This window comes from Dendropsophus ebraccatus, chromosome 7, assembly GCF_027789765.1.
Source record: "Dendropsophus ebraccatus isolate aDenEbr1 chromosome 7, aDenEbr1.pat, whole genome shotgun sequence".
In the NCBI taxonomy this organism is placed as follows: domain Eukaryota; kingdom Metazoa; phylum Chordata; class Amphibia; order Anura; family Hylidae; genus Dendropsophus; species Dendropsophus ebraccatus.
The window spans coordinates 42,393,420-42,420,666 of NC_091460.1; the positions used below are offsets into that span (position 1 = coordinate 42,393,420).

The 27,247-nt window shown below is 45.0% G+C and overlaps 1 protein-coding gene across 1 annotated transcript in view; it reads right to left on the minus strand.

Moving 5' to 3' along the window:
• The window catches only part of NSG1 (neuronal vesicle trafficking associated 1), a 63,341-nt gene that overhangs the window by 32,991 nt on the left and 3,103 nt on the right, over window positions 1-27,247 (minus strand). The window contains exon 3 of the mRNA XM_069977401.1: window positions 19,132-19,248. Within this exon, the coding sequence (XP_069833502.1) occupies window positions 19,132-19,248 (117 nt within the window). The remainder of the gene's footprint in view (window positions 1-19,131; window positions 19,249-27,247) is intronic.

Genomic DNA, 27,247 nt, shown 5'->3' on the forward strand with positions numbered 1-27,247 from the left:
CAGTGGTTTACTGTAGGTGGTCTTTCCATAAGCTTCGAAACAAACTGGGCAAATAATTGCCAAATACTCTCATATAGAAAACTATTTCCGAGATGGTGCAACTAGAGAGACCTGTAAGTATGAAACACTGGATCCTAATGTTTTTTTTTCTTGATATACTATAAAACACTCTAGGACAGTCCTTCTCAATTCCAGTCCTCATGGCCCACCAACAGGTCATGTTTTAAGGATTTCCTTAGAATTTCACAGGTGATATAATTATACTGAGTGCATCAGGTGTTCTTTGTATAGGATAGCCTCAAACATGACCTGTTGGTGGGCCATGAGGACTGGAATACTTTGGTCAATCTCAAAAAAAGACAATGGACTAATTTGATTGATGACAAGTAGAGATGAGCGAACCAGGTTCGGGTTCGAGTCGATCCAAACCCGAACGTTCGGTATTTAATTAGCTGGGGCTGCTGAACTTGGATAAAGCTCTAAGGTTGTCTGGAAAACATGGATATAGCCAATGACTATATCCATGTTTTCCACATAGCCTTAGGGCTTTATCCAACTTCAGCAGCCACCGCTAATCAAATGCCGAAAGTTCGGATTCGGATCGACTCGAACATGCTCAAAGTTCACTCATCTCTAATGACAAGCTATGTAAGGTACTATGGAATAGGATGCACTATACAAATAAAGGAATTTGTATTGTATACCAAAAAGGCATCTGTTGGGTCACAATGGCCCCATTTTGAGGCAACTTGGCAACATGTGGGTTTAGGTGTAGAGATAAGCGCAACTTGAGCATGCTTGAGTCTGATCATTCAGCATCTGATTACTGCTGGATGAAAAGGTTGGATGCAGCCCTAGGGGGTCAGAAAAACAGGGATACAGCCGATTGGACTCACGCATGCTGGAGTTAAGCTCATTTCTATGGGTCTGGTCCTTGTTAGTAATAATCTGTCTTCTCCCCTTCAGATCTATAATGTGACTAAAGGTGTCCCCTGTCTCCAACAATATTTATACTAACCTATCAATCCTTTTGGAGAAAAAATAAATCCAACCAGGGTATCTTGGGTATTCAAATATACAGGGATAATCCTGACGTAGCTGCATAGGTGGATGATTTATCGTTTTTGTTACTAAACTGTTGTTTGTGACTTTGCTGAATCTGAATTCAGAAGGTTTTCTTTTCAATTTTGGCATATAAGATGTATATAGCAAACTCTAAGGCCCAACCCTACTTTTTTCCCGATTTCTTTTCCAATGAGCCAGCTTAAATCTTGAAACATATGCACACCAATCTGACAGTGAATCCAGTAATCTTACACTTCAACAATTTTCCAATGTTATTGGCTCCGCTGAAAAGAGACTTTCAGAGATTGGTTTGGACAGCATGCAGCAGTAAAGATTAATATGCTCTCCTGGGGACTTTACTTATTCCAGACAATCCAGACAAATTATATATATATATATATATATATATATATATTTTTTTTTTTTTTAGAAACCTTTACTACAATTAAAGGTTAACAACATTTCCCATGTTCCTAGCTTTGGAGTCTCCCGTAGATCCTATTTTTAGGAAATGAAGAAGGGCCGGGATTTCTGGAGGACTTCTTTTCTGGGGATCCTCTATTTGGTTAACTAGAGTTCAGCTTATAGAAAAGATGGCATTGTGTCATTCTAGACAATGGTAACAAGAGAAAAAATAGTCTAAGGGACAAAAGAAAACATTTTGACCACTCCCTTCCTTTTATTTATAGACTATTGATTACTTCTAATATTGATTCTTCTTTTCTTAGAACATAGGAACAAGAATTGCAATCATGGTTGACGTCAGCTCAGCGACAGGGTATATGCTGTATTTCCCATAGATGAACTGCCAGTAATAAGCTGCAGGAAGTGGGCTATAGGGCGGTATGCCATTGGTATTGTGTTCCTCTAAAGATGCACATAATTAACCCATTAACCCAACAATTCTTGGACTGTTAGATTGAAGACTGCCATCAGAGATGAACATGGAAGATCTGATTTACTTTTAGGGTCCATTCACTTGCACAGTTTTGATGTTGCAGAACCTGTGCGTGTGAATGGACCCTTAAAGGGACATGGGTGAATTTTGATGGTATTTGGAGAGTTTCAGTCTACCCCTGAGGTAGGCTACCCTCTCAGTGTTGATGGCAACTAATAGGGAGTAGTCACAATTTGTTTGAAATCTTTCCATTTTGTCTTGCCTGCTCGGCCAATCAGTGTCCTGCCTCAGTCGCTGCATGTGCCAACCCTGATCCCAGAAGTGCTGTGCAGTGGGTCCGAGAGCGATGTGAATTTTTTATTATTTTTAGATTGCATGCATTATTAATGCATTACTGTGAGTACATGTAAAATCTACAAGACTGTCCAGGCATATTTAAGATTTCTATCCAGGAATCCCTCATCCTTGGGATGCTGCAAACACTATTCATTGTAGTACCACAGACTTTTAATGGCTGGGATGAGAGTTGTCCATGAGGTAATGACCCAGAAAAACAAGCCCACTGTCACGGCCGCGGCGGCGTTCCGTGTTCCGGGCCGCCGCCGCGACCTCCTCCTGCCCCATGCAGCCACCGGGGTCCTTGTGCAGGGACCCGGCGCTGCTGCTAGTTCGGCCCCTGGGGGCGCCTCACCTCTCCTCCGCTCCTGTCTCAGTCTGTGCCGGCTGGCGCGCGTCCCCGCCTCCTAGGGCGCGCGCGCGCCGGCTGTCTCAGATTTAAAGGGCCAGTCCGCCCCTAATTGGTTAGTTGCACCAATCACTCCCTATATATTCCAGCCCTGCCCCACTACAGGTGTTGGAGCCTCTACATGCTTCCCATAGCGTTTGGCCCAGCCCCCTGTTGTTCCTGACCTTAGTCCCTGTTCCTTGTTCCTGTCTTCAGTCCTTGTCCCTAGTCCTTGCCCGCTGCCTTCCCGTTGTTCCTGATTCCTATCCGCTACCTGGTCCCTAGTCCTTGTTCCTGGTTCCTGCTCCCCTGTCACTCCTTTGCTCCTGTGTTCAGCCTGTCACCTGCGGTTACGCCTACAGACCTCTGCCAGCACCATCTCCTGCCTACTGCTCCTGCCACGCCTCGCCTGCCGTCACTAGCAACCAAGCCAGGGGTAGCGACCTGGGGGGGCGGGCTCTGGTGAAAACCAGCGGCCCCTTAGACTCCGCTCCTTGGTGAGTTTAGTGCAATCGCTGGTGTCGGTCCAGTGGATCCACTACTCCAGGCGTTACAGTAGGCTCCAACCATGGATCCCGGCGAGGTGCCTGATATCCGCGACATAGCCCGAGTGGTCGCCCAACAGGCTCAACAAATCCAGCAACAGTCGCAGCAGATCCAGCAACTCACTGCCGCCTTACAGCAGCATACTACAGCCCAGTGCACACCACCTCCTGCTACTTTTTCTACACTTTGACTGGCTCTCCCAAGCAAATACTCTGGTGACTCCAAGTTGTGCAGAGGATTCCTGACTCAGTGCACCATGCATATTGAACTTTTAAGTAGTCAGTTTCCCACCGAGCGCTCTAAAGTGGCTTTCATCATCAGCCTATTGGAGGGTAGAGCTCTGGCCTGGGCCACGCCGCTGTGGGACCGAGATGATCCTGTTGCTGCCAATCTCCGAACCTTCCTAGTCGAGTTTCGCTCCGTCTTTGAGGAACCTGCCCGTGCCTCTTCAGCTGAAACTGCTCTCCTCAACCTCTCTCAAGGGAGCTCCTCTGTTGGTGACTACGCCATCCAGTTCCGCACCCTGGCGGCAGAATTAGACTGGAATGAGGCCGCTCTAATAGCCACCTTCAAGAGGGGCCTGTCCAGTCGGGTGAGAGACGTGCTTTCCGCACGAGACCTACCTATCTCCCTGAATGAACTCATCCTACTGGCCACCAGGGTCGATACTCGTTTTTCTGAGAGAGAGGAGGAGGTCTGGCATGAACGGCGACTAAGCCTGTCCCGTCGCCATCACCAGCTGGCGCCGGTCTTCCAGAATCCTGACGTTCCGTTGTCCCAGCCGACTCCTGAGATTCCTATGCAGGTGGAACGGGCTCACCTGACGCCTGATGAAAGAATTCGTCGTCTGGAGCTGAATCTCTGCCTCTACTGCGGTGGTTCGGATCACTTTCGGCTGAGATGTCCCCAACGTCCCCAAGCGTCCGGGAAACGCCAGCACCTAGGTCCGGTGGGAGAGGTCCCCGTGAGTGTGAATGTCACCTCTCCAAAGTTGTCTGTGCCAATCTCCATCCAGACACCCTCAGGACAAACTCTCCAGACTACTGCCTTTCTCGATTCTGGGTCAGCAGGCAATTTTATTGCAGCTACATTGGTCCAGAGATGGCGGCTACCCATGACCCCACTAGCCAGACCCCTGACTATCTCCTCGGTCACGGGCGAGATTCTTACCGACCATGTGCACTACCAGACCGCACCTCTAGTCCTCCAGTTGGGCACTTCACATCTGGAAAAGATCTCCTTCTACGTCCTGCCCCATTCTTCTTCCACCATCCTCCTGGGACTCCCTTGGCTGCAATTACATGCCCCTAAGCTGGACTGGAGAACCGGGAAGATTCTTAGTTGGGGTCAGGACTGTTCCAACCAGTGTCTGAGGTCACCTCAGCCTAAGTACTCTATGTTGTCACCCGAGCCCGCCAAGCCTTTGTCCGGCCTACCAGCGGAATACCAAGACTTGCCTGATGCCTCCATCTGCAGGCAAGAAAGAGGGGGAGGCCAAAGGGGGGGGGTACTGTCACGGCCGCGGCGGCGTCCCGTGTTCCGGGCCGCCGCCGCGACCTCCTCCTGCCCCATGCAGCCGCCAGGGTCCTTGTGCAGGGACTCGGCGCTGCTGCTAGTTCGGCCCCTGGGGGCGCCTCACCTCTCCTCCGCTCCTGTCTCAGTCTGTGCCGGCTGGCGCACGTCCCCGCCTCCTAGGGCGCGCGCGCGCCGGCTGTCTCAGATTTAAAGGGCCAGTCCGCCCCTAATTGGTTAGTTGCACCAATCACTCCCTATATATTCCAGCCCTGCCCCACTACAGGTGTTGGAGCCTCTACATGCTTCCCATAGCGTTTGGCCCAGCCCCCTGTTGTTCCTGACCTTAGTCCCTGTTCCTTGTTCCTGTCTTCAGTCCTTGTCCCTAGTCCTTGCCCGCTGCCTTCCCGTTGTTCCTGATTCCTATCCGCTACCTGGTCCCTAGTCCTTGTTCCTGGTTCCTGCTTCCCTGTTACACCATTGCTCCTGTGTTCAGCCTGTCTCCTGCGGTTACGCCTACAGACCTCTGCCAGCACCATCTCCTGCCTACTGCTCCTGCCACGCCTCGCCTGCCGTCACTAGCAACCAAGCCAGGGGTAGCGACCTGGGGGTCGCCTGCCGCAGCAAGTCCATCCTGCCTTGCGTCGGGCTCTGGTGAAAACCAGCGGCCCCTTAGACTCCGCTCCCTGGTGAGGTTAGTGCCATCGCTGATGTCGGTCCAGTGAATCCACTACTCCAGGCGTTACACCCACCCCCCTTCATTTACAGATGATCACATGAGAACATTCACTCAACCTATACAATAACATCGGTGGTTGGCAATGTATCATCAGAAAGTGATCTATGGGTCTAGTCTAATTCTGCATTCTCCCCAACTTTCTCCTCGCTGCAGGAGACATGCTCTAAGACTTTCTATAGAATCCATCTCCTGCAGTGAGGAGAGAGACAAGGAGAGAAGGGAATGGCCAGGCACTTCTTTATACTTGTTCTGGAAATCAGTGGGGGTCTCAGCACCCAGCCCCTGACCAATCAAGACTTTACCCATGTCTCTATGGCATAATGACAGCAAATACCCGCTACGGACCAACGGGAACAGTTCACAGAGGAAGAAGGAACAGAAGGAAGAGACATCCCGGGGACCGCCTGGAATTTTGGGATACAGGCTATTACCTAAGCCAGGCAGTACCTGGGCACGCTCCTCCTTCCGCACGGACCATAAAGACATCAGCAATTAAATGTGGAAGGTCCAGCTAGGTTCGAGTTCGATCGAACCTAGGTTTCTCTGAAGTTCGATCAAGATTAATCAGGACGTGTAACATAGGGATAGCAAATACTCGATACGGTCCAACAGGAACAGTTCCCCCTCCACAAGCATAGCACAGGTGTAAAACAGAGTAATAGCCAAAAAGACGCATGGGAACCTATGCGATTGTGTGCAACAATCACACGCACAAGTGCTTAGTCAGAGACAAAAAAACTAAAAAGTTTTATTTGCAGCAACACGTTTCGGCCTGTATGTCAAAGACGGGCCTCTTTCAAGCTCTAAAAACTCATGTGTGTGACTGTTGCGCACAATCACAGCGATTCCCATGCGTCTTTTTGTTTTGGCTATTACTCTGTTTGACACCTGCACTATCCCTTTGGAGGGGGAACTGTTTCTGTTGGTCCGTATCGGATATTTGCTGTCTCTATGTTACACATCCTGATTAGGCTTGATCGAACATTGGAAAAAGCTAGGTTCGATCGAACTCGAACCTAGCTGGACCTTCCACATTTGATTGCTGATGTCTTCATGGTCCGTGCGGAAGGAGGAGCGTGCCCGGGTACCACCTGGAATTCCGGGATTCAGCTTAGGTAATAGGCTGTATCCCCAATTTCCAGGCGGTCCCCGGGATGCTTCTTCCTTTCACACGGACTGTGAAGGCTTCAGAAATTAAATGCGGAAGGTCCGTCTAGGTTCAAGTTCGATCAAACCTAGCTTTTTCCATCAAGCCTAGTCCTGATCTGATTAGATTGTGGTGTCCCCGGTGAAAGCTGCGGTGTTTTTGTTGTTATAAGCGTACAATAGAGTTGTGTCTATCACCTAGCACAAGTGATGGAACACACTATTCTATGCTTTGGTTATCCTCCTGACTTGGATATACTACACCAGAAGGCGCCCTTTGTTTTGTTTCTTTTTTTTAGTTCTACAGCATAATGACATTTTTAATGACAGTGACAAACAGCCAAAAACTTGTGAATCTGGATGGGTAAAGGGCCTTTTACAGAGGCCAAATATTGTGCAAAAAAAATAATTTTTCGAATGTAAGCGATAATCTTCTGGTGTAATCGCAGCAGCGATCGAATGATGAATGGTTTGCATGTTGTTGATCGCATCTTTTGAGCTGACCTCAAAATCATCGTTAACGGCCACTTTATTAGGTACACCATGCTAGTAATGGGTTGGACCCCCTTTTGCCTTCAGAACTGCCTCAATTCTTCGTGGCATAGATTGAACAAGGTGCTGGAAGCATTCCTCAGAGATTTTGGTCCATATTGACATGATGGCATCACACAGTTGCCGCAGATTTGTCGGCTGCACATCCATGATGCGAATCTCCCGTTCCATCACATCCCAAAGATGCTCTATTGGATTGAGATCTGGTGACTGTGGAGGCCATTTGAGTACAGTGAACTCATTGTCATGTTCAAGCAGAAATCGAGACTCATCAGACCAGGCAACGTCCAATATCGATGAGCTTGTGCAAATTGTAGCCTCAGTTTCCTGTTCTTAGCTGAAAGGAGTGGCACCCGGTGTGGTCTTCTGCTGCTGTAGCCCATCTGCCTCAAAGTTCGACGTACTGTGCGTTCAGAGATGCTCTTCTGCATACCTTGGTTGTAACAGTTGGCTATTTGAGTCACTGTTGCCTTTCTATCAGCTCGAACCAGTCTGCCCATTCTCCTCTGACCTCTGGCATCAACAAGGCATTTCCGCCCACAGAACTGCCGCTCACTGGATGTTTTTTCTTTTTCGGACCATTCTCTGTAAACCCTAGAGATGGTTGTGCGTGAAAATCCCAGTAGATCAGCAGTTTCTGAAATACTCAGACCAGCCCTTCTGGCACCAACAACCATGCCACGTTCAAAGGCACTCAAATCACCTTTCTTCCCCATACTGATGCTCGGTTTGAACTGCAGGAGATTGTCTTGACCATGTCTACATGCCTAAATGCACTGAGTTGCCGCCATGTGATTGGCTGATTAGAAATTAAGTGGTAACGTGCAGTTGGACAGGTATACCTAATGAAGTGGCCGGTGAGTGTATATGCGACCACAATTACGGATCGAGTTAACAACTCTTCATAGCAATTTATCTTCTTGTATAAACGTCTATCGTTTAAAAGAAAAAATAATTGTTTGTCGTTCCCTAAACAAACGCTTAAGCGATTTATCTGTATGTGTAAAAGGACCCTGAAGGCCGTATTACACGGCACAATACTGAGGGAGAAGCAAGTGCCAACCTGCCAGGTCGGCACTCGCTTCCCTTCGTTTCCCGCTTGCTGGCTGTGCTATTACATGCACAGACAGCAACCAGGGCGCAGCGGGAGGGGCTGCCTGAATGATCCTTAGATTGTTCGGGCTGCCCACTGAAGTCACTGACATAATAGGAATATTAAAAGACCTCGATCAGTCAGCATTGTGCATGTCGGCTGATTGTGGTTATTTAACATGCACTATTTCATCAGGTACGGACAATAATCGTTTGGTGTAATAGGGCCTTAGCTCTCAGAGCATACACTTAGACAGTAAAAATCCTCAACTCTTAAGCAAAGACAATCTGACCCACAACCCACTATTAGCTCAACATTTAAGTCAAACAAGAGATGGCGAAATGGAATGGATATAGATGATAGGGAATAGACTGTGGCCTACCTAATCCAGTACAGTTGTGGGCAACATATTCATGAGTAAAGGTCATCAGTTTAAGATTGACAATGGCTACCCACAGGACTAGCAGTAAATGGGCGTCAAATCCACAGTAAATTACACATGGGAATTGTGCAAAATGCCAGGCTGTATGGATTAATGGCTGTATGGATTAATGGTTGTATAGATTAACTTGCACTAGAGGATAGGTGAATTGATTGTTGCACTGATCCAATTGGCAGATTGATAAACAGCTATGGATTCTGCCACAGATGACCCGGCCATTATACACCCTGAACTCTTGTCCTTTTAGCTGGAACCAAGTATGGTAATTGCAGCATACCCTTCATATCAATCCACCATACCTCACCACTCCTAACAGTGTCAGTACCAGATACTCTTTATCACACGGTGGATCAGATTTATTTATAGTCATCTAAATTTAAACAAGACAAGCAGAACCTGGACCAAATGTATAACTTAGGTGTACTCTATGTGATAAATTTGGCGCATCTTCCCAGACACGTTACACACTCTTCCACTTTCACACTAGCCATCTCTTGGCTCCCTAATACTTTCCAATAATATTTTTGCAAAATTAATGGCCCCTTCTGTTAATAAATCTGGTGCAGTTTAGCTACATCCACTTTTCTAGACATGTTCCCAAACTGTGAGGAATAAAAATAGTCCAGTGCACAAACTGAGCATTCTAGAGGATTACGCTTAGTAAACCTTCCCCTTGATATCATACATAAACCTATTAGCATTGTCTGATATGGTCTTTTACTGGTGCCCTTCGTAAGAGTCTCCCACCTATGTCCTTCCTTCCACTGTTTTACATAGACAATGGATTCTTCGTCTCACAATAGTGTCTGAAACTCATGCCCCCATAACATCTTTTTTAGGTTCCCCTCATAATGTAATATGTCACACATGACCATAGAATGGACCTTCTTATAACAATATGCATGGCTGCCCCCAAAACAATTAACTAAAATAATTACTGGTGGGCCAATGTTGCATTCTCAGGACAAGCGTTAGATATTGCCAGGGCAACAATAGATGGACAAGAACTGGTAACAAAATGCCCTCCTCACACCCCAAAGTTAAAAATGTATAAATCCATAAATTGTGCCCCCCCTTCTGAAGGGAGCCCTAGACAACTGCCTACTTTGTTTAGCCCTTGGTCTGTTCCTAAACCCAAAAATCCATCTCAACTGACATTAGCTTGACAAGCATCATAGCGTACAGCATCGCAGGGACAGCGTACAGTATGGCGGAAGGTGTGCAGACTGTGTGCAGCTGTACATCTAGCGGTAGGGGACAACGCGGATGGCGGCAGGTGACAGGCCTCTTGATGCCTTGCCTGCAAATTTACAAGTGACAACTGCTGAAGGGAACAGTGGCAGCTGGTGAAGGTCTTCTTGTCCTGCATGCAGCTGCTCTGCAATGGACAATGAATGTAGGGGACAATGGCGGCGGGCTAAACAGAATCAAAGTTGCATGCCCTGGTGTTTTTTTCGGACGGCATCTTTTTTTTTCAGGGGATGTCTTATTTTCAGGGAAAGATGGTATATAGATCCTTACCATGCATCTACAGACAAGTGTAACTCAATCCTGTGATCAGTTCCCAAGGACTGACTGAATCGTAGCTCAGAGAGTATTAGGCATTACGGATGCCGCACGTCCTGTTATCCAGGTGACATTTCAGTGACAGACAGCCAGGCCCGGTTGGGTTAGCACGGGCCCCTACTCTAACAATTCAGACATGTAGTTAATGCCGAACGCATCATTTAATTACACTAAATATTTGCCTTTGTAACAAAAACATCCTTCAGGTCTCTTGAAATCAACATCAACAGCAGCAAGCATGATGATTCTCAATTACGGAGGACCCAGGAGGTAGCGCCAGACGACACCCCTTTTAATTACCATATTTATGAAGCTCCATCTATTATTCATGCTCTCCTCAGCTGGGAGAAGGGATTATGACAATGGATAGAGTCGGCAATAGCAGCGGACTGTTCCATATTGACTCTTTATTTTTCCCAGTACTGCAGTCACTGGATTTTTAGAGGACTATGGACTCTCCTGCTTATAGATATGAGTAGAGATGGACAACTCTATCTACCCGTTTTAATGGTTTGCACTGTATGACAGCCCAAATTCAATGGAAGAATCAATTCATATACTGTAGGTTTAGGAACTGCACAATGTTTCTCAACATCTGTGGATCTTTCTCTTACAAGATGAAGATGCTCTGACCCTCCAATCCCTACTTTATATAGGATTTGTGGTGAGGTGGCATTGGGACACTATAAACACATGGAGTAGTTATTTGTGGACAGGTCAATCATAGTCATATGGCAGGGTTGCTGGTCACAGGGTGTACACTGGGTCCTGTCACTTTTGACATGTCACACATACACTCACTGCAGGAGATGGGTTCTATAGACTTACAATGAAACACATATACTGCCATGAGATGGGGAGTGAAGTGCACAATGGCATGCATTGATAACTCAACCGATCAAAACTCTTAAAGTGTCACTGTCGTTATAGCTTTCAAAATCTAAGTCAACAGTAGATGTGATATAAAGCAAGTTTAAAATTTACATTCTTTTTTTTTTTTTAGTTATCATGGAAAAAATGGCACTTCCTGTTTTCTGACTCATTTTTTTCCCAATAAACAGGAAACAGTCAGAAAACAGAAAGTCCTGTGTGTCCCAGGCCCTCTGAGTGTCAGAAAATCTGCCTTCAGGAGACTGGACCTGGATTTCTGGTAAGTACAGCTTTGTTTTACAGCATGATAACCACAACAAAAATAATGAATGTATAAACTTGCTTTATATCACATCTACTGTTGATTTAGAGTTTGAACGTTATGATAACAGTGACACTTCAACATGTGAGAATAACACAGATCTATGAGTAGAGACGGGCATCTCTTTCCACCTTAACACACTGGCTCGCCTTTCTACAGGTCTATTGCATACAAGGGGAGAGTCAATTCAATTTAGCTCAACAACCACAGTTCAACAATGATTCCAAATGACAGACAGATAGGGAATTAATTTGCAAATCATTGAAACCCTTGCAAATAAGTTCATCCATCTCTATTTATGAGCGCGATAGGAATCAGCACAGGACTGAGCTTGTCGGCTCCGGAGGAATAAAATCTTACAATACCTCGGTGTGATGCTGCGGTTACCTAGCAGCCCATCGTAGCAACACAGGATGCTGAATAATCCCAAAGAGACAACAATGGGCAAATGTTCAAACTAAGAACATCATTAGAGCCAAACGGTGATCTGACAAATCCCAACAGATACGCTATTTGGTACATTGTATTATTTCCCTTTATTATCATTATAATACAGCAATTATTGTCTGTATTACGCATGTTATGCAAATGGAGGAGTAAGGATAGGAAATTAATGGTACCTACCTCAGAGGTGTAGCTGTAGGGATGGCAGGTGTACCCCGCTCCTGGTTTGGAGACCCCTTTGCCACATAAGACACCAGTATAATAAATGTCATACGACAGGCGCTCTGTGTCTGCAGTAAAGTCTGGGATTTCATAAAGTGCTCCTTATATAATCTTTGGAGCTTTTAGGGGTTGTCTGATGAAAATGAAATTTTTTCCATGATTGGGGGTGTTGCAAAAAATAAACAAGCTATACTCACCTCTACCGATCCTCTGCAGCTGCTGAGGTTGTGCTCCCAGCCCACTGCTGGTCTTGGCTACTCCCTGCTTCCTGTGATGTGCTGACAAAAACTGCTCACTCAGCCAATCACTGACTGAGCAAAGACACTGCTGCGGCCACTGTTAGGCTAGGGAGGACAGTTCTGTGGGGTCGCAACATCAAAGGGATTAAGAAAAGTTGGAGGCTAGAAATGATGCAGCAGCTGCAGGGGACCAGAAGAGGTGAGTATAGCTTGCGTATTATTTTTACACCACTCTAGATCATAGAGAAAATTTTTGTTCCCTCTGGAGAATCCTTTTAAAGTTTAGCGTGACCAGATGTCATTCAGCCCAATGCTATCATCCCTAATTCAACTGATAACATGTACGTTTATTTCAGGGAAAACCAAGTCACAGGATATCAAGAATCGTTCTTCTTTACCATATGCCTGTGTATGTAACTTTCACATATATAGGAATACAGCATGTTACTGGCTGTGGAAAAAAATGTAAAGGCAACAACAACCCCCCATAGTGCCGCAACGCAACCACCTACTACTCAGCCTACCTCCCGTTTGCCGATTCGCAACAATGACCATGATTACTACGTAGCTTACGTAGTGCTGCCTTCAATGGAATCCTGGCTGGAGTGTATACACATAGTATACACTCCGGCCGGGATCCCTAGCAGCGCCGCTTGAAACTGACATGTCAGTTTTCTGCGGCCACTATTCATTGAATAGCGGCCACAGAAAACCCTGTCAGTGCACACAATGGAGCATGCGGCTCTGGCCGCACGCTCTATTGTGAGCAGCGGTGAGTTTGGCTGCAGGAGCGCAGGGATGCACCCGCATCCGAATTCAGCGGCGCTAAAGATCATCCGGCCAGTAGTGCAGTACTCATATAGGATTACTGGCCTAAAAAGCCATATATGAAAGAAAAAGTCTCAAATGATTCCAGAGAGTAGAGCAATAGATAGAACACCACACCCTAAAAGATGCCTTACTATAAAATTTCTCACTGAATGGCAGAATTATCTGCTGCCCAGCATGTGAAACACAATCTTTTTAGAGACAGAAAGAGTCAAGGAGCATTGAAGATAAGAAGCATGTGATATGTGACCTCCTGTACATCAGGAAGGCGGAGAATCGGGAGATAACCACCTATTCAGAGTATGGGACCCCACACAATCAATGGATAAACACCAGGTGCATGGTTATGTGAGATTGGCTTACAGAGGCAGCTCAGCTACAGACACCCCATTAGTAAGGGACTCATCTTACACATGTAAACCATTACAATATAATTTTTCAAAACAAACAAAAAAACTTTAAATAGTTGACAAGGATTAGCCAATGTCTTGAAAAGAAAGAAAGGCTGAATAAGCTATAGATTAAGGGCACCTTTAAATAAAAGAATCTGTATAGCTAGTCATTACCCAGCTGACACAACAAGCGCCAGTCCTTAGTGATTTCTTTCACTCTCCGGTAAATCAATAGCATGAATCCTTTGTGCGGTGACTTGTACAATTCTGACAAATGTATGAACTGAAATCCAATGACACCGATGTCCAGAGGCCTCAGATCAAAAGTGTCATTTTCCTGGAATGGTCTATTAAGTAATGCTACAAATAGTCTTATTTATGGGGTGGACGTATGTGTTGTTGTACTATGCGGCTGACCTGGATACTGATGGAAGTAACATTCCCAAAGAGCACAGTATATATCACTTAAAAAATATACAGTGGTACCTTGGTTTAAGAGTAACTTGGTTTAAGAGTAGAGATGAGTCCATCCTAACCCAAACGTTTGGCATTTGATTAGCTGGGGCTGCTGAACTTGGATAAAGCTCTAAGGTTGTCTGGAATACATGGATGCAGCCAATGACTATATCCATGTTTTCCACATAGCCTTAGGGCTTTATCCAACTTCAGCAGCCACCGCTAATCAAATGCCGAAAGTTCAGGTTCGGATCGACTCGAGCATGCTCCAGGTTCGCTCATCTCTATTTAAGAGCGTTTTAAGACTTGGTTTAAGAGCATTGCTTTGGTTTAAGAGCTCCCTGTACTGGGTGGGAGGGGGAGTGGAGGAGGGGCATGGTCTGCATAGCAGGGTCTACAGCACTGTACTCTGGCCCAGGAAGTCTCCCTCACCTTCCAAATCATGGCAGATCCACTTCAGGCTGGGGCTTACATCAGGGGACAGGACTGTGGAGGTAATCTCTCCATAGTTGTAACCCCTCTCTCCCCAGACAGAGAGCGCTGCATTATGTTCCCACATCTGTCCTGCTCATTCCTTCCTGCTCACTGCAGTCTCTGTCCGCCCTTGTGTTTCCCATCCTCTCCATTACTGTACAGTAACTTATAATATCACATATACTGCTGTTTCTGAATTTTTGTTTCATTTGTTTTACATGTTATTCAGAATAATAAATCATTATTTTTGGAGTGTGGAACCAATTGTCTGCATTTCTATGATTTCTTATGGGAAAATTTGCTTTAAGAGTGGATTTGGATTACAAGCGCAATTCCGGAACGAATTATGCTCATAATCCAAGGCACCGCTGTGTGTTGCAATGAAATGACAGAATCAGGGATTTGATCAAATCCCAGGAAATGATGAAATTACCAAGCTGTTCCATCATTTTCCTGAAGAAAGTCAGGGATTTGATCAAATCACTGACCCCTTTCAGGGAAATGATAGAATGGAATTTTATTATTTCCCCTGCAACATGCCTTCTGCTCACCGCTCTGCTCTCCTGTCCACCTCATCCCATCTGGGCCCGTGTGCTGTGTGATGCTGCCTCCTGCTCCCCGCTCTGCTCCCCTCTCTGCTCCTCTGTCCACCTCCGATCCCGTGTGCTGCTGCTGATGCTGCAAGCTGGGTGGCGGGAGCCTCCCTTAGAGAGCCCAACACTTCCCATCTGCCGCTGCAGCCGGGCCCTTGTGCTGTGTGATGCTGCCTCCTGCTCCCCTGTCCGCCTCCGATTGTAGTATTACTTAATAAATATAGAGCCAGGCAACTCTTGACTCATTCATTGCATCATTTCCCTGAAAGGGGTCAGTGATTTGATCAAATCACTGACTTTCTTTAGGGAAATGATGAAACTTCATCATTTCCCGGGATTTGATCAAATCACTGAATTCTATCATTTCACTGATATATATATATATATATATATATATATATATATATATATATGTTGGAGGATGGGGAACAGTGGCCACCATAAATTACACAGGTGTAAATTTATAGCCACATCTGCCCAATGAAGGCACTATATATGTTCACTATAGGATTTGAGGTTCTGAGAGCATTTATACTCATTTTCCGAAACATCTTTTGGGAGCTAAAAATTTTACGTCTATGTCCACTATAAAGGGGTAGTGCAGCGTTTAACATTTATTCACTAAATAACACACATTGCAAAGTTATACAATGGCCCCCCTTCCCTGTGTTCCACCCACCCCGGAAGTGTGGTGCATTATACTCACCTACCCAACTGTGCTCAGCCAATCGCGGCTGAGCAGCTGATGACGCGGCAGAGGGGGGCCGGCATGAGGGACGGCTGGAGCGGCTTCCCGAAGATGATGTTGTCGACCCAAGCCTGGGTCGACAGCAATTAAGTAAGTATAATGCACCACACTTCCAGGGTGGGGGGGGGGGGGACAGGGGGAAGGGGCCATTCACTTAAATAACACACATTCCAAAGTTGTATAACTTTGTAATGTGTGTTATTTAGTGAATAAAAGTTAAACACCGCACTACCCCTTTGAAGCCTATCACCTCTCCTGACCTGTTTGTATAAGTAAATACTTTCAATCTACATAAAAAGACAATACTAGAACATCTTTTCCTGATGGTTGCAGAAGCAGAAAGTAGTGAAACAAGCCAGGGGCCAGATCACATCAGGAGCTGCAGGGGACTGAGGTAGGTGAGTATTACTTCTTTTTATATTTATAGACGCCACACCAGTATATTATAAAAAATGTAATACCCAGACAACCATTTATCACATCTATTAACGTCTATGGAGAGCCGGAGGCATTGCTGTGTGCACAGGCATGCATTATGTGTCCTCTGGCGCTCCGAGAAGAAGAGAAGAGGAGGCAACTGAGCACTATCCATCTATCCAGTAGAGGGCTCCCTGTTGTCCCCCTATCGTAGATGGCACTCTCTGGTGCTGCCTCCTATAGTAGCTGACATTATAGTGGCTGCCCCCCTGTTAGTTGTACCCCTTTAGTAGATTGGCCCCTGTGCTGCTGCCCCCTATAATAGATGGCCCCCTGTAATGCTGCCCCTGTGTGTTGTCCCTATAGTAGTGCCTCTTTGTGCTTTGCTTTATGTATAGAAGATTATTCAAATTAATTTAGAATAGAAGAAAAAAATGGATGGAATAAACTTATGATGTTTTTTTTTTTTAAAGGATAGAAAACCTGATGACAAGTAATGCCTTTTTTTGCATCTGTTGAGGTCAGTTTCTGACAAAACAAAAAAAAGTTAAATGAATTAAACTGATATTTGTAAACCCAGCCTAAGAAAGTTATGACTGAATTGACAACTGAGAATGCTATTACCCTTGTCAAATGGGTGTGTCCCTACAACTGAGTGCAGTCAGGGGAGACAGTGCCAGATTGTGCAAGAATACACCCTTTGGACAAGTTAAATGATAACACCTTACTATCAATTTATTGTCAGTATTATTATTATTCATATATTTCCAGGCGGTATAACAGAGGAACCAAAGTCTTGCTAGAATTGTTGTTTTGTAATTAAATGGTTGTCCGGGTATTTATTTTTTATAATATACTGGTTTGACTTCCATAAATATAAAAAAGAAGTAATACTCACCTACCTTAGTCCCCTGCAGCTCCCAATGTGACGTTATCTGGTCCTTTGCTTGTTCCACTATGTCCTGCTTCTACTAGTCGTAGTGCTGTCCTGATCAGATTATTGTCATTGGAGAGAGGAGTATGGCAGTAGGAGGTAGAACGACTAGCATAATGTCACACCAAGAGGTGCGGGGGACCAAGGTAGGTGAGTATGTTTTTTTATTTTTATAGAGGCATAGACGCCACACCAATATATTAAACAATGTATACACCCAGATACCATGTTAATTCTTGTGATCATTTATGTCAATACCCTTAGAAATACTGTAATCCTGTCCACTTTTTGACACAATTTTGCATGCAGAGAACAGGCTATAAAATATAAACTAAGTAACATAATGTCAGGGGCGTAGCTAGGATTCATGGACCCCATAGCAAAAAACTGTATGGGGCCCCCCTCCCCAACACACTAATATATATATATATATATATATATATATATATATATATATATATATATGGGCGTAGCTACAGGCTGATGGTCCCTGGTGCAAAATTTTAGCTTGGGCCCCCCCACCCCACACACACAGCGCACAGACACACAGAGCACAGACTCACACAAACACAGAGCACAGGCTCACACGCACACACACATACACAGAGCGCAGGCTCACACACACACTAAGAGCACAGACGCACACACACACAGAGCACAGGCTCACACACACACACACACACACACACTAAGAGCACAGACTCACACACACACACAGAGCACAGACTCACACACACACACACACACACACACACACAGAGCACAGGCTCTTACACACACACACACAGAGCACAGACTCACACACACACACACACACACACACACACACACAGAGCACAGGCTCTCTCACACACACACACACACAGAGCATAGACTCACACACACAGCACAGGCTCCTGGCCTCCCTCCTCCTCCCTCCTGGTGCCGGACCATGCTCTCCCGCCCCTCCCCCTCCTCCACATGGACAGCAGAGAGGAGCAGGAAACAGGTGATGGGGAGGATTCAGGACCCCACACTGCAGCGTTAGGCTGCCTGCAGAATCACAGGAGGCAGAGAGGCAGGAAGTGGCAAGGGAGCCCAGCGGGCCCCCTGTAGCTAGGGGCCCGGTCGCCATGGCGACCGTGGCGACCCCTATAGCTACGCCACTGTGTATGTATAAATATAAATATATATATATATATATATATACTGTGTACTCTGTGATGTTGCAAAAAAATAAACTAAAATCCTGCGTGCAGCCACAACAGTGACTGGCAGAGCAGAAAGCCGATGTCTGCTTGTTCTGTCCATCCACTGTATGTAACTATAACAGCCTAATAGGAGCCTCATGGTTATATACATAGGTGCAGGAGCAGACTACCTTTTGCTTACCTCTTTATTTACTGCAGTGTGTAAGTGACCCAGTGTTCTCTTACATGCTGCAACACAAAAAAAGGGTTAATACAGAACACAATTAGCTTTCTCCTTCACTACTCCTGCACTGATAACCCCTGACCTCTGCAGAAGCTCAGAGAACAGAGGTCAGAGGTTATCAGAGAGCTCATTGTCTTGAGCTTATTAACTCTTTTTTTTGTGTTGCAGCATGTAAGACAACACTGGGTCACTTACACACTGCAGTACATAAGGGGTTAAGCAAAAGGACACAGGAGGCTCTTATCTTCCCTGGGCCCCCTCCCTCCATGGGCCCCATAGCAACCGCCTTCCCTGCCTCTATGGTAGCTACGCCACTGCATAATGGACCATGTCCATATTCACTAAAGAGGAAATAGAAATAGGGGCTCTAATGGTGGAACCACATTTTTAATAAAAGTTGCACATGGCCAACATACAGTATACTCAATATATCACACTCCTTTACCAGAGCCTAAAACATGTGATCATTTCCAGTAACCTCATACATTAGACTTACCTTGAATCTTTCAGACACTCCTTCACTGATGCTGATTGTGAATTCGGCAATTTTCGGAGGACGAAACTTCCCTTTCTTGTGATCACGTTCATACTCAGTTTTTGTTTTCACCACAACCTTAAACAAATAAAGTAAAAATCCGTTAATATCTGGATGTTAACCATTAGAAAGCCAACTGTGGACGCTTGGGAACTCTACGGGGGAATTTATTAATTGTGACTTATCACCCCACTGTTTGAGCTTACACTTCCTCCCTTATACTAGTTTCAATGCTACAAAATTAACTTTATATGAACTGATGAACTTTATAGAGTATTTTGAACCTAAAATAAACACTGGGTTATCTTTCTCTGTTGTCAATTTTTTTTTATATATATATATATATATATATATATATATATATATATATATATATATATATTTTTTTTTTTTTTTTTTTTTTTGCATAAGCTGTAAATCGTAAATCCAAAAAGTTTTCACTGGAGTACCCCTTTAGGCCTGTTTCTGTTTGACAGCAAGCAAATATCTTGAATCAGGGGTATTCTTGCAGATTTTTTTTTACATTTCTACAAACAACTTTGTAATATAACTTTATTAAACAAAATGCTTACACTTTTTTCCTTTACATTTTTAGGCTATGTTCCCACAATGTCTTTTTTTGCCCGTCTTACAGCCACCTTTTTAGAAAGGAAACACAGCAGTGTTATGGTAATAACAGGTATAATTTTGATATTACTGCTGTATTTGGGCACCAAAATGACGTCCACAAAATGGCCAAAACAGACATTGTGTGAACATAGCCTATTGAGTAGCCACAGTAAGGGGCAACATAGTCCCCTCTGCTGCCACCAATGGCTGTGTTGGGAACTGCCGGACTGCTCAAGCCCTGGTCCCGTCACAGTTATATACGACTATTGCCACTGCATTGAGTCCCTTGATGCATATTAGCATCAGAATTGACATTAGACTTGGGAAAGCTTTGTCACTAGCGCTGCAGGTGCAGCACAATGTATCAGAGGCAGCCAGGATTGACAATCCTCGCTCGCTCTGCTACACTGCAACACATGAAGGGACGCTCAGTAACTGTGCTGGGATCAGGGCTTGAGCAGCAGTGTTAGGCCTGCAGTTTAGAAGTGAGTTGTAGTAGAAGGTGGCGCCATCATGACATGCTTCCTGTGCCAGGTGCATCCTGCAGATGGAGGAGCTGCAGGGGTTATTAACAACTGTATGGGGCACTATTGGGGGGGACTGGTTACTATATGGGCCATTATTGGGGGCTGATTACTATATGGGGCACTATTGGGGGGCTGATTACTATATGGACCACTATTGGGGGGCTGATTAATATATGGGGAACTACTGGGGGGACTGATTACTATATGGGGCACTATTGGGGGAATGGATTACTATTTGGGGCACTATTGGGGGGCTGATTACTATATAAAGCATTATTGGGGGATTGATTACTATATGGGGCACTATTAGAGATGGGCTAATTACTATATGGGGCACTATTGGGGAGGACTAATTACTATATGGGGCACTATTGAGGAGGGCCTGATTACTATATGGGGCACTATTGGGGGGACTGATTACTATATGGGGGACTATTGAGGTGCATCCTGCAGAAGACTAAAATATGGGTGGTCTAGGCGGTAATTAGCTGTCAGTTGATTTCCCCTGCAGGCCAAATGACACGCTTGCTCTAGATGGACATGGCCAATATAACTCCAGTAATAAGACCACCTTTTATAAAGCCAGAGGATTTGATGAACTGATGCCAAGTTAGTGGTTGGCACCAGTGAAAATGCATTCAACACCTGTTTAAACTCAATCGCCAGGAAGAGGTTTTCTGTGCAGAAATTCAAGTTTGTCTATTACCCAGCAATCATATTAAAGTGAAACCAATCAATCCAGACCTGACGTTCCTTCATTGAGCTCAATTTATTGCAAACTCCCAAACCCTCCTCCTCCTCCATGCACAATCTTTCATTTCGGCGCTGCCAGGGATGCATGTCACGTAGATAAGAATTATCAGGGAAAGCTGCACTTCTGCCTCCCTCTCCGCCGTCTAGAAATCACTTCCTATCTATCACATTTTAATTTGTTTAAATAAAAAAATAAAAAAAAGAATATCATATGGCGCGGCAGAATTATCATGTAATTGATTTTTAGCTCAGCAGGGGGAGGGTGATATGAATACATAATCCCTTACAAAGCCATACTTCCCAATAATGTGCTGTACGCCCTATACTGTAAGGGGATTAATGCCGCTAAGTGTGGTATTAACATAGGGGAACTGAATCATTACCGGAAATCCATACAATATCTTTTTCTGTAGCTAATTTGGCTCTCTCCTTATCTTCTCCATATAATAATGTAAAGCTCCAGGGTGAAGCTATGTAGTCACTTGACTAAACGTCACTTCCATAATAAACCTTGATTGTCGTGTGCTATGGTATAAAAAAGCAGGCCCATCTGTGTCTGGCGAGGATGGAAGCAGACGGTGTCACATTAATACATGGGGGTCTGGACGTTCAGACCACGCTGCTTCTTCCTGTTCTCTCTGCACAAGAGACAGGCCCACAAACTTACAATAGGAATCTGTCTCAGTTACTCAGAGAAAACACACTAGGCCCGCATTTCTCCCAACTCTTCTAGCAACCTAGACCTCACTGGTGGAAACCTTTGACATATCTCAACCTTTTCAAATCATAATTGCCTTATAAGGACAATGAAATGACTCAGATGGGAGTGTCCCAGCCTATAAAGCAAAGCAGTAAACAGGATGTTATCCAGACTCACTATAAGGCTATGTTCAGACTTTGTAAGAGACTGACCGTTCTGTGACCCGGCCGGTCTCAGAAAAGATTATCCCGGCGGGGACTGCAGTAGTGTCTGGATGATCTTTAGCGCAGCTGAATTCGGATGCGGGCTAATCCCTGCACGCCCGCATCCGAATTCCCCACTGCATGCTCGATAGTGTGCACTGACAGGGTTTTCTGCGGCCACTATTCAATGAATAGCGGCCGCAGAAAACTGACATGTCAGTTTCTCGCAGCGCCGCTAGGTATCCCTGCCGGAGTGTATACTATGTGTCCACAATCAGACCGGGATTCCTCAGAAGGCAGCACTACATAAGTACCGTAGAAATCATGTCCGTTGCTACAACAGCCGTGATTACTACGGAATTTACGTAGTGTGAACATGGCCTAAGTCTGTATCAGTCACATGCACATAGATGAGAGAGAATGTTCTTAGCATGCAATTCTCCCAGCTCATACTATAAACCCAGACACTCACTAGTCAAAACCTTGAAGCCACAATGCTTATTTACATATGTCACTTGCTTTATAAGGACTGAGATGACTCTGCTTTCACTATCCAAGTCTATTTAGCAAAGCACTAAATAGAAGCAGCTCTCTGCTATCCAGTGGGCATTGCGTTCCAGAGACACCATCATGTGTTTGATTGGCAGCAACTGGACCCACATTGGTTACATATTGATCACAGCATGCCATCTAATTTTACCGATAGGGAGCCCCTTTAATATATTGCCACACATGACTCAGCCTCTTCCGTGGGGCTGCAGATAAGGTCCCTCAGTATGTTCTCTAATGTTACTGAATTGTCTCCTGGCTGCAGTTTTTCCCTTATTTGTGCAAAACCACGGTAAGAAAAAAAAAAAGCTGTGATTTTTTGCAAATCATGGGAGAACTGTAGCCATGAGTACAAGTCTTTTTAAGTGGATATGGGCCCCAAGTACAGCCCAAAACAGACCTATTATAATCCGCTACTGAACGCTCATTGCAAACAAGCATCTAGGAGTCAGTGAGCAAGCCCTGGATTTCTGGCTCTGCCCCATAACACCACACACCTGCTCTGATAGCGGAGATCAATCATACTCTATTTCTGCCAGATGGGATCCTCCAGAGCTGATCTCTGGCTGTGGGCATTGGCGCAGGAAGAGATAACTACATTTGAGTGGCTAAATATATGTTCCTGTTGGAGAAGTAGGGAGCAGAAGAGGTACTGATGGGTAGAAGGGAGGCTGGATTATTGTGGTGTGTAGTGCTAGTATGAAAAGACTACTGTGAGTGCTGCCATTTGGGTCAAATCAGGGGTGCAAGCACTGGTATAACTAGATCTGGAAGCGTTTTTTTTTTTGGAGGCGTAAAAAGGGGTGACGTTATAGTTGGGACTACATCTAATTTTATTCTAAATATGTCTAATGTTTCCACTTTGGCTTTGTGTGCATGAGTGAAACACACAATAACTATGATACAGAAAACTCTATAGTCAGGGGTAATTCACACGATCTCCGCAATCTGTCCGTAGTACGGACAGTGTCCTGTGGGCTGGATCTCGGAGCTCCACACATCATGATTAATTATGATGTCTGGAGCTCCCATACAATATAAAAGTTTGCACTGGTGTACTGACACAGCCCTGCGTCTGTGTCAGTACACTAGCGCAAACATTGAAACAGTATAGGAGCTCTAGACATCATAAATCAAGATGCAAGGAGCTCCAGTCTGCAGGACTGCAGGATTGTGGAGATTGTGTGAATGCCCCCTTAAAGTGATTCTGTACCCACAATATGACCCCCCCAAACCACTTGTACCATCAGATAGCTGCTTTTAATCCAAGATCTGTCCTGCGGTCCGTTCGTCAGGTGATGCAGTTATTGTCCTAAAAAAATACTTTTAAACTTGAAGCCCTGTGCCAAACGGGAGTATCTGTGCCCTAACTTTGCACACCCTCTCTGTCCCTCCTTCCCACCCTCTTTATCATTAGGAATGCTCCAGACAGATTGCCTCCTATTCCCCAACTGTAGCAGCCCGGCACATGGGCTGGATTGTTAAGGACCTGTGCAATGTTCAGCATGGAGAAAATGTTTCAGTGGCATTCCTAATGATGAGGAGGGTGGGGAGGAGGGACAGAGGGGTGGTGCAAAGTTAGGGCACAGATACTCCCGTTTGGCATGGGCTTCGAATTTAAAAGTATTTTTTTAGGACAATAACTGCATCACCTGCCAAACGGAGTAAAAGCAGCTATCCGAAGGTACAAGTGGTTTGGGGGGTCAGATTGTGGGTACAGAGTTGCTTTAAGGATATGTTCACATCTATTCTGGCACTCTTTTTTTTATTTATGCCAGCAAACTAGCAGTATGGTATGCCGACATATGCCACAGAGTACCAATGCTGGATCCATTGATTTCAATAGACTAATAACGGTTCTGTTCAGCCCTTTTTTAAGCGTGTATAATTGGCATTAGTTAAAGTGTTTTTGGTAACCTTCGAGGATAAGCTATCCTATGTGTACATGAGGAAGACCACAATTTCTGGCCATTATATAACTATATAACCCTGTCGGTTTCATCTCCTATTTTCAGTTGTCCCTGAAACGAGTGGGCAGGAACTCCTCACTCTCCTCTCCATAGACTTCTATGGGCAACTGTAACCTAACCCCTCAGTGATCTGTCCCCAAATAGATTTTTAGCACTGTTTCTCATAATAAATGATGGAGAGGTAAGCTGAAAAGTAGTTTATTTTGCAGCTTTATTTATGCACTTTGTATATATAGGATCATCTATTCTATAAGTAGATTACATTTACATGTTAATTGCATGTAGCATCATGTTTTTGTGTGACAGTATGTCACAACATCTATGTGTTGAACCATTCCATTGCACAGATTTGAGGTGTCAATTTGGCAGAGATCAGAGGAGGAGTAAGGAGGTGTTACAGTACCTCAGCACTGCAAGAATGGCCACCTAAACTCCCTGCTGAATGGAGCTGCAGGTCACTCATATACACCACAGTTGCCACGAAGATACATGAGCTGCATTCAATAGGAAAATCCCTTTAAGTACATTTAAGAAGAATGAAACCTGTATGGTATACATTCCTTGTCTCTAATTCCTTAATCGTCATAGGGCACTGGAGCTGTAAATCTACTGGCTACAGCTGGCATACACTTCTGATCAATGCCATTCAGGTGTGGCGCTATCGGTCATATGACAGAAGTGAAGTGTATTCGGGAGTAGCTATTGATTTGTCATCAGGGTCCACTGTCTATAAGGAGCTGGATGAGTGACTGATGGTGTTCATTTCCCTCAGCTCGGTTCAGGTAAATTAGACTTCAGGCAACAGTAGGACCATTAATAACAGCACATGGACCATTGACTACAGGGCAGCTCTACACAATGGATGGTTTTTAGCCTTTTTTCTACTAGGGCATGAATGGGAATGTATATATTTATTTACCGCTACAATGTCCATTTTTTAAATAAGAACACATCCTGAAAGCCTATATTCACTCTGTGCTATCGAGGTACAGTATTGAGGCCCCAATATATGCTCCCTGTGCTTGTATAGGAAGTACCGAGAGGGAGCGAGTGCCTGACAAGATCATCACATGGGGGCAAAACTATCTCTATAACTATAAAACGCATCTCATTGTAAACACATTTTTATTGTGTTTTTGTCACTTTTGAGGTGTGGTTGATAGGGTGTAGGTGTGGCTTTGAGGTAAAGGGGCAAAGCTTCGAGGGAAGGGGCAAAGCTTCAAGGGTTAGAGGGAAAGGTAGCAAGGCTTTGTGGGAAAGGGGGCAAAGCTTTCTTGGAAGGAGTATGGTTAAGGGCCAAAGAGGGCAGGGCTTAGAGGAAAGGGAAAGAAGACTTTGTGGGAAGGGGTATGGCTTAGAGGGAAAAAGCACAAGGCTTAGAAGGAAAGGGGGCAAGGTGTAGGGGGGAAATGGGGCAAGGCCTGTGGGAAAGGGCATGGCTTAGAGGGAAAGGGGCAAGGCTTAGGGGGAAAAGGGGCAAGGCCTGTGGGGAAAGGGTAAGGCTTAGAGGGAAAGGGGCAAGGCTTAGGGGGAAAGGGGGGCAAGGCCTGTGGGAAAGGGCATGGATTAGAGGGAAAAGGGAAAGGCTTAGGGGGAAAGGGGACAAGGCCTGTAGGAAAGGGCATGGATTAAAGGGAAAAGGGGGAAAGAATTAGAGGGAAAGGGGGCAATGGTTAAAGGGAAAGGGGGTAATACTTAAGGAGAAAGGGGCAAGGCTTTAATTGGAAAAGCAAATTAAATTCATTGGCATAGAATATTAGTACAAAGTAAGCCAACCAATCTATAGATGCATGTGATAAATCTTAAGTGTCCTTAGGGCCCTATTACATGTGCATCCAGTAGATCTGTATTCATTTACAAGGCTCGGCGATGCTCACCACCTGCTTATTTTTCAGCAGGTACAGTAAAGCGATGGGCTGATGAATGAGCACCTACTTGTTTGTGGGCTGATCGCTGACCCTATTACACAGGGTCTCTTCAGTAGATAATTGACGGTAAAAGGTAATGCTTTCTAAAAATTACACTGAATAAGTAAATTCTCCTAAGACTAAAAGCTGCAAATACAGCACCTAAAAGACATGTTAAACTACCAAGGGTTTTATATGTGATTCTTTGCAACTCTCCTTATAGACTTCAAAGGGAAAACCGTGACAAAAGTGTGACAAACCACAACCCTTAGGGCGCATTCACACATGGCATCATTTTATACCACAGACAAAACCAGCACATAATCTGCATGTTTTACATGTGAATTTGATAGGGATTTGCTATGGACTTGCTATGGATTTCACACTTTGCATTGCAAACCCAAGCCTACACGTTCCTTTCCTGCCTCATTCAGAAAAGAGGGCATATTCCAATAAATGGCTGATCATTTACTATATAGATATACCATCTCATTTATACACATCTAGCTGTCAATCACTGCGTAGGACCTCCCACTTGACTATTTGGCCCAGAATGAGCGGAGGGTTACAGCAATAAATACAAATTATCCAGAAACTTTTTTCCATCAAATCTGCTCAGCTCCTCTTGCTCTATAACGGGATGCTGGCAGACCTAACTGCATTTTCAATGTGACAGATTCCCTTTAAATTTCTTTTCACCCTAAGGGCCTTATTAGATGGCACGATAGTTAGGAGCAAGTGAGCACAGACCTGTCAGGTCAGCGCTCACTTGCTCCTCTTTTTCCACTCGCTGTCTGTGCTATTACAGTGGGTAGGAGTGGGGGGGGGGGTCCGGAAGGGGTCCGGGTGGCCAATAGAA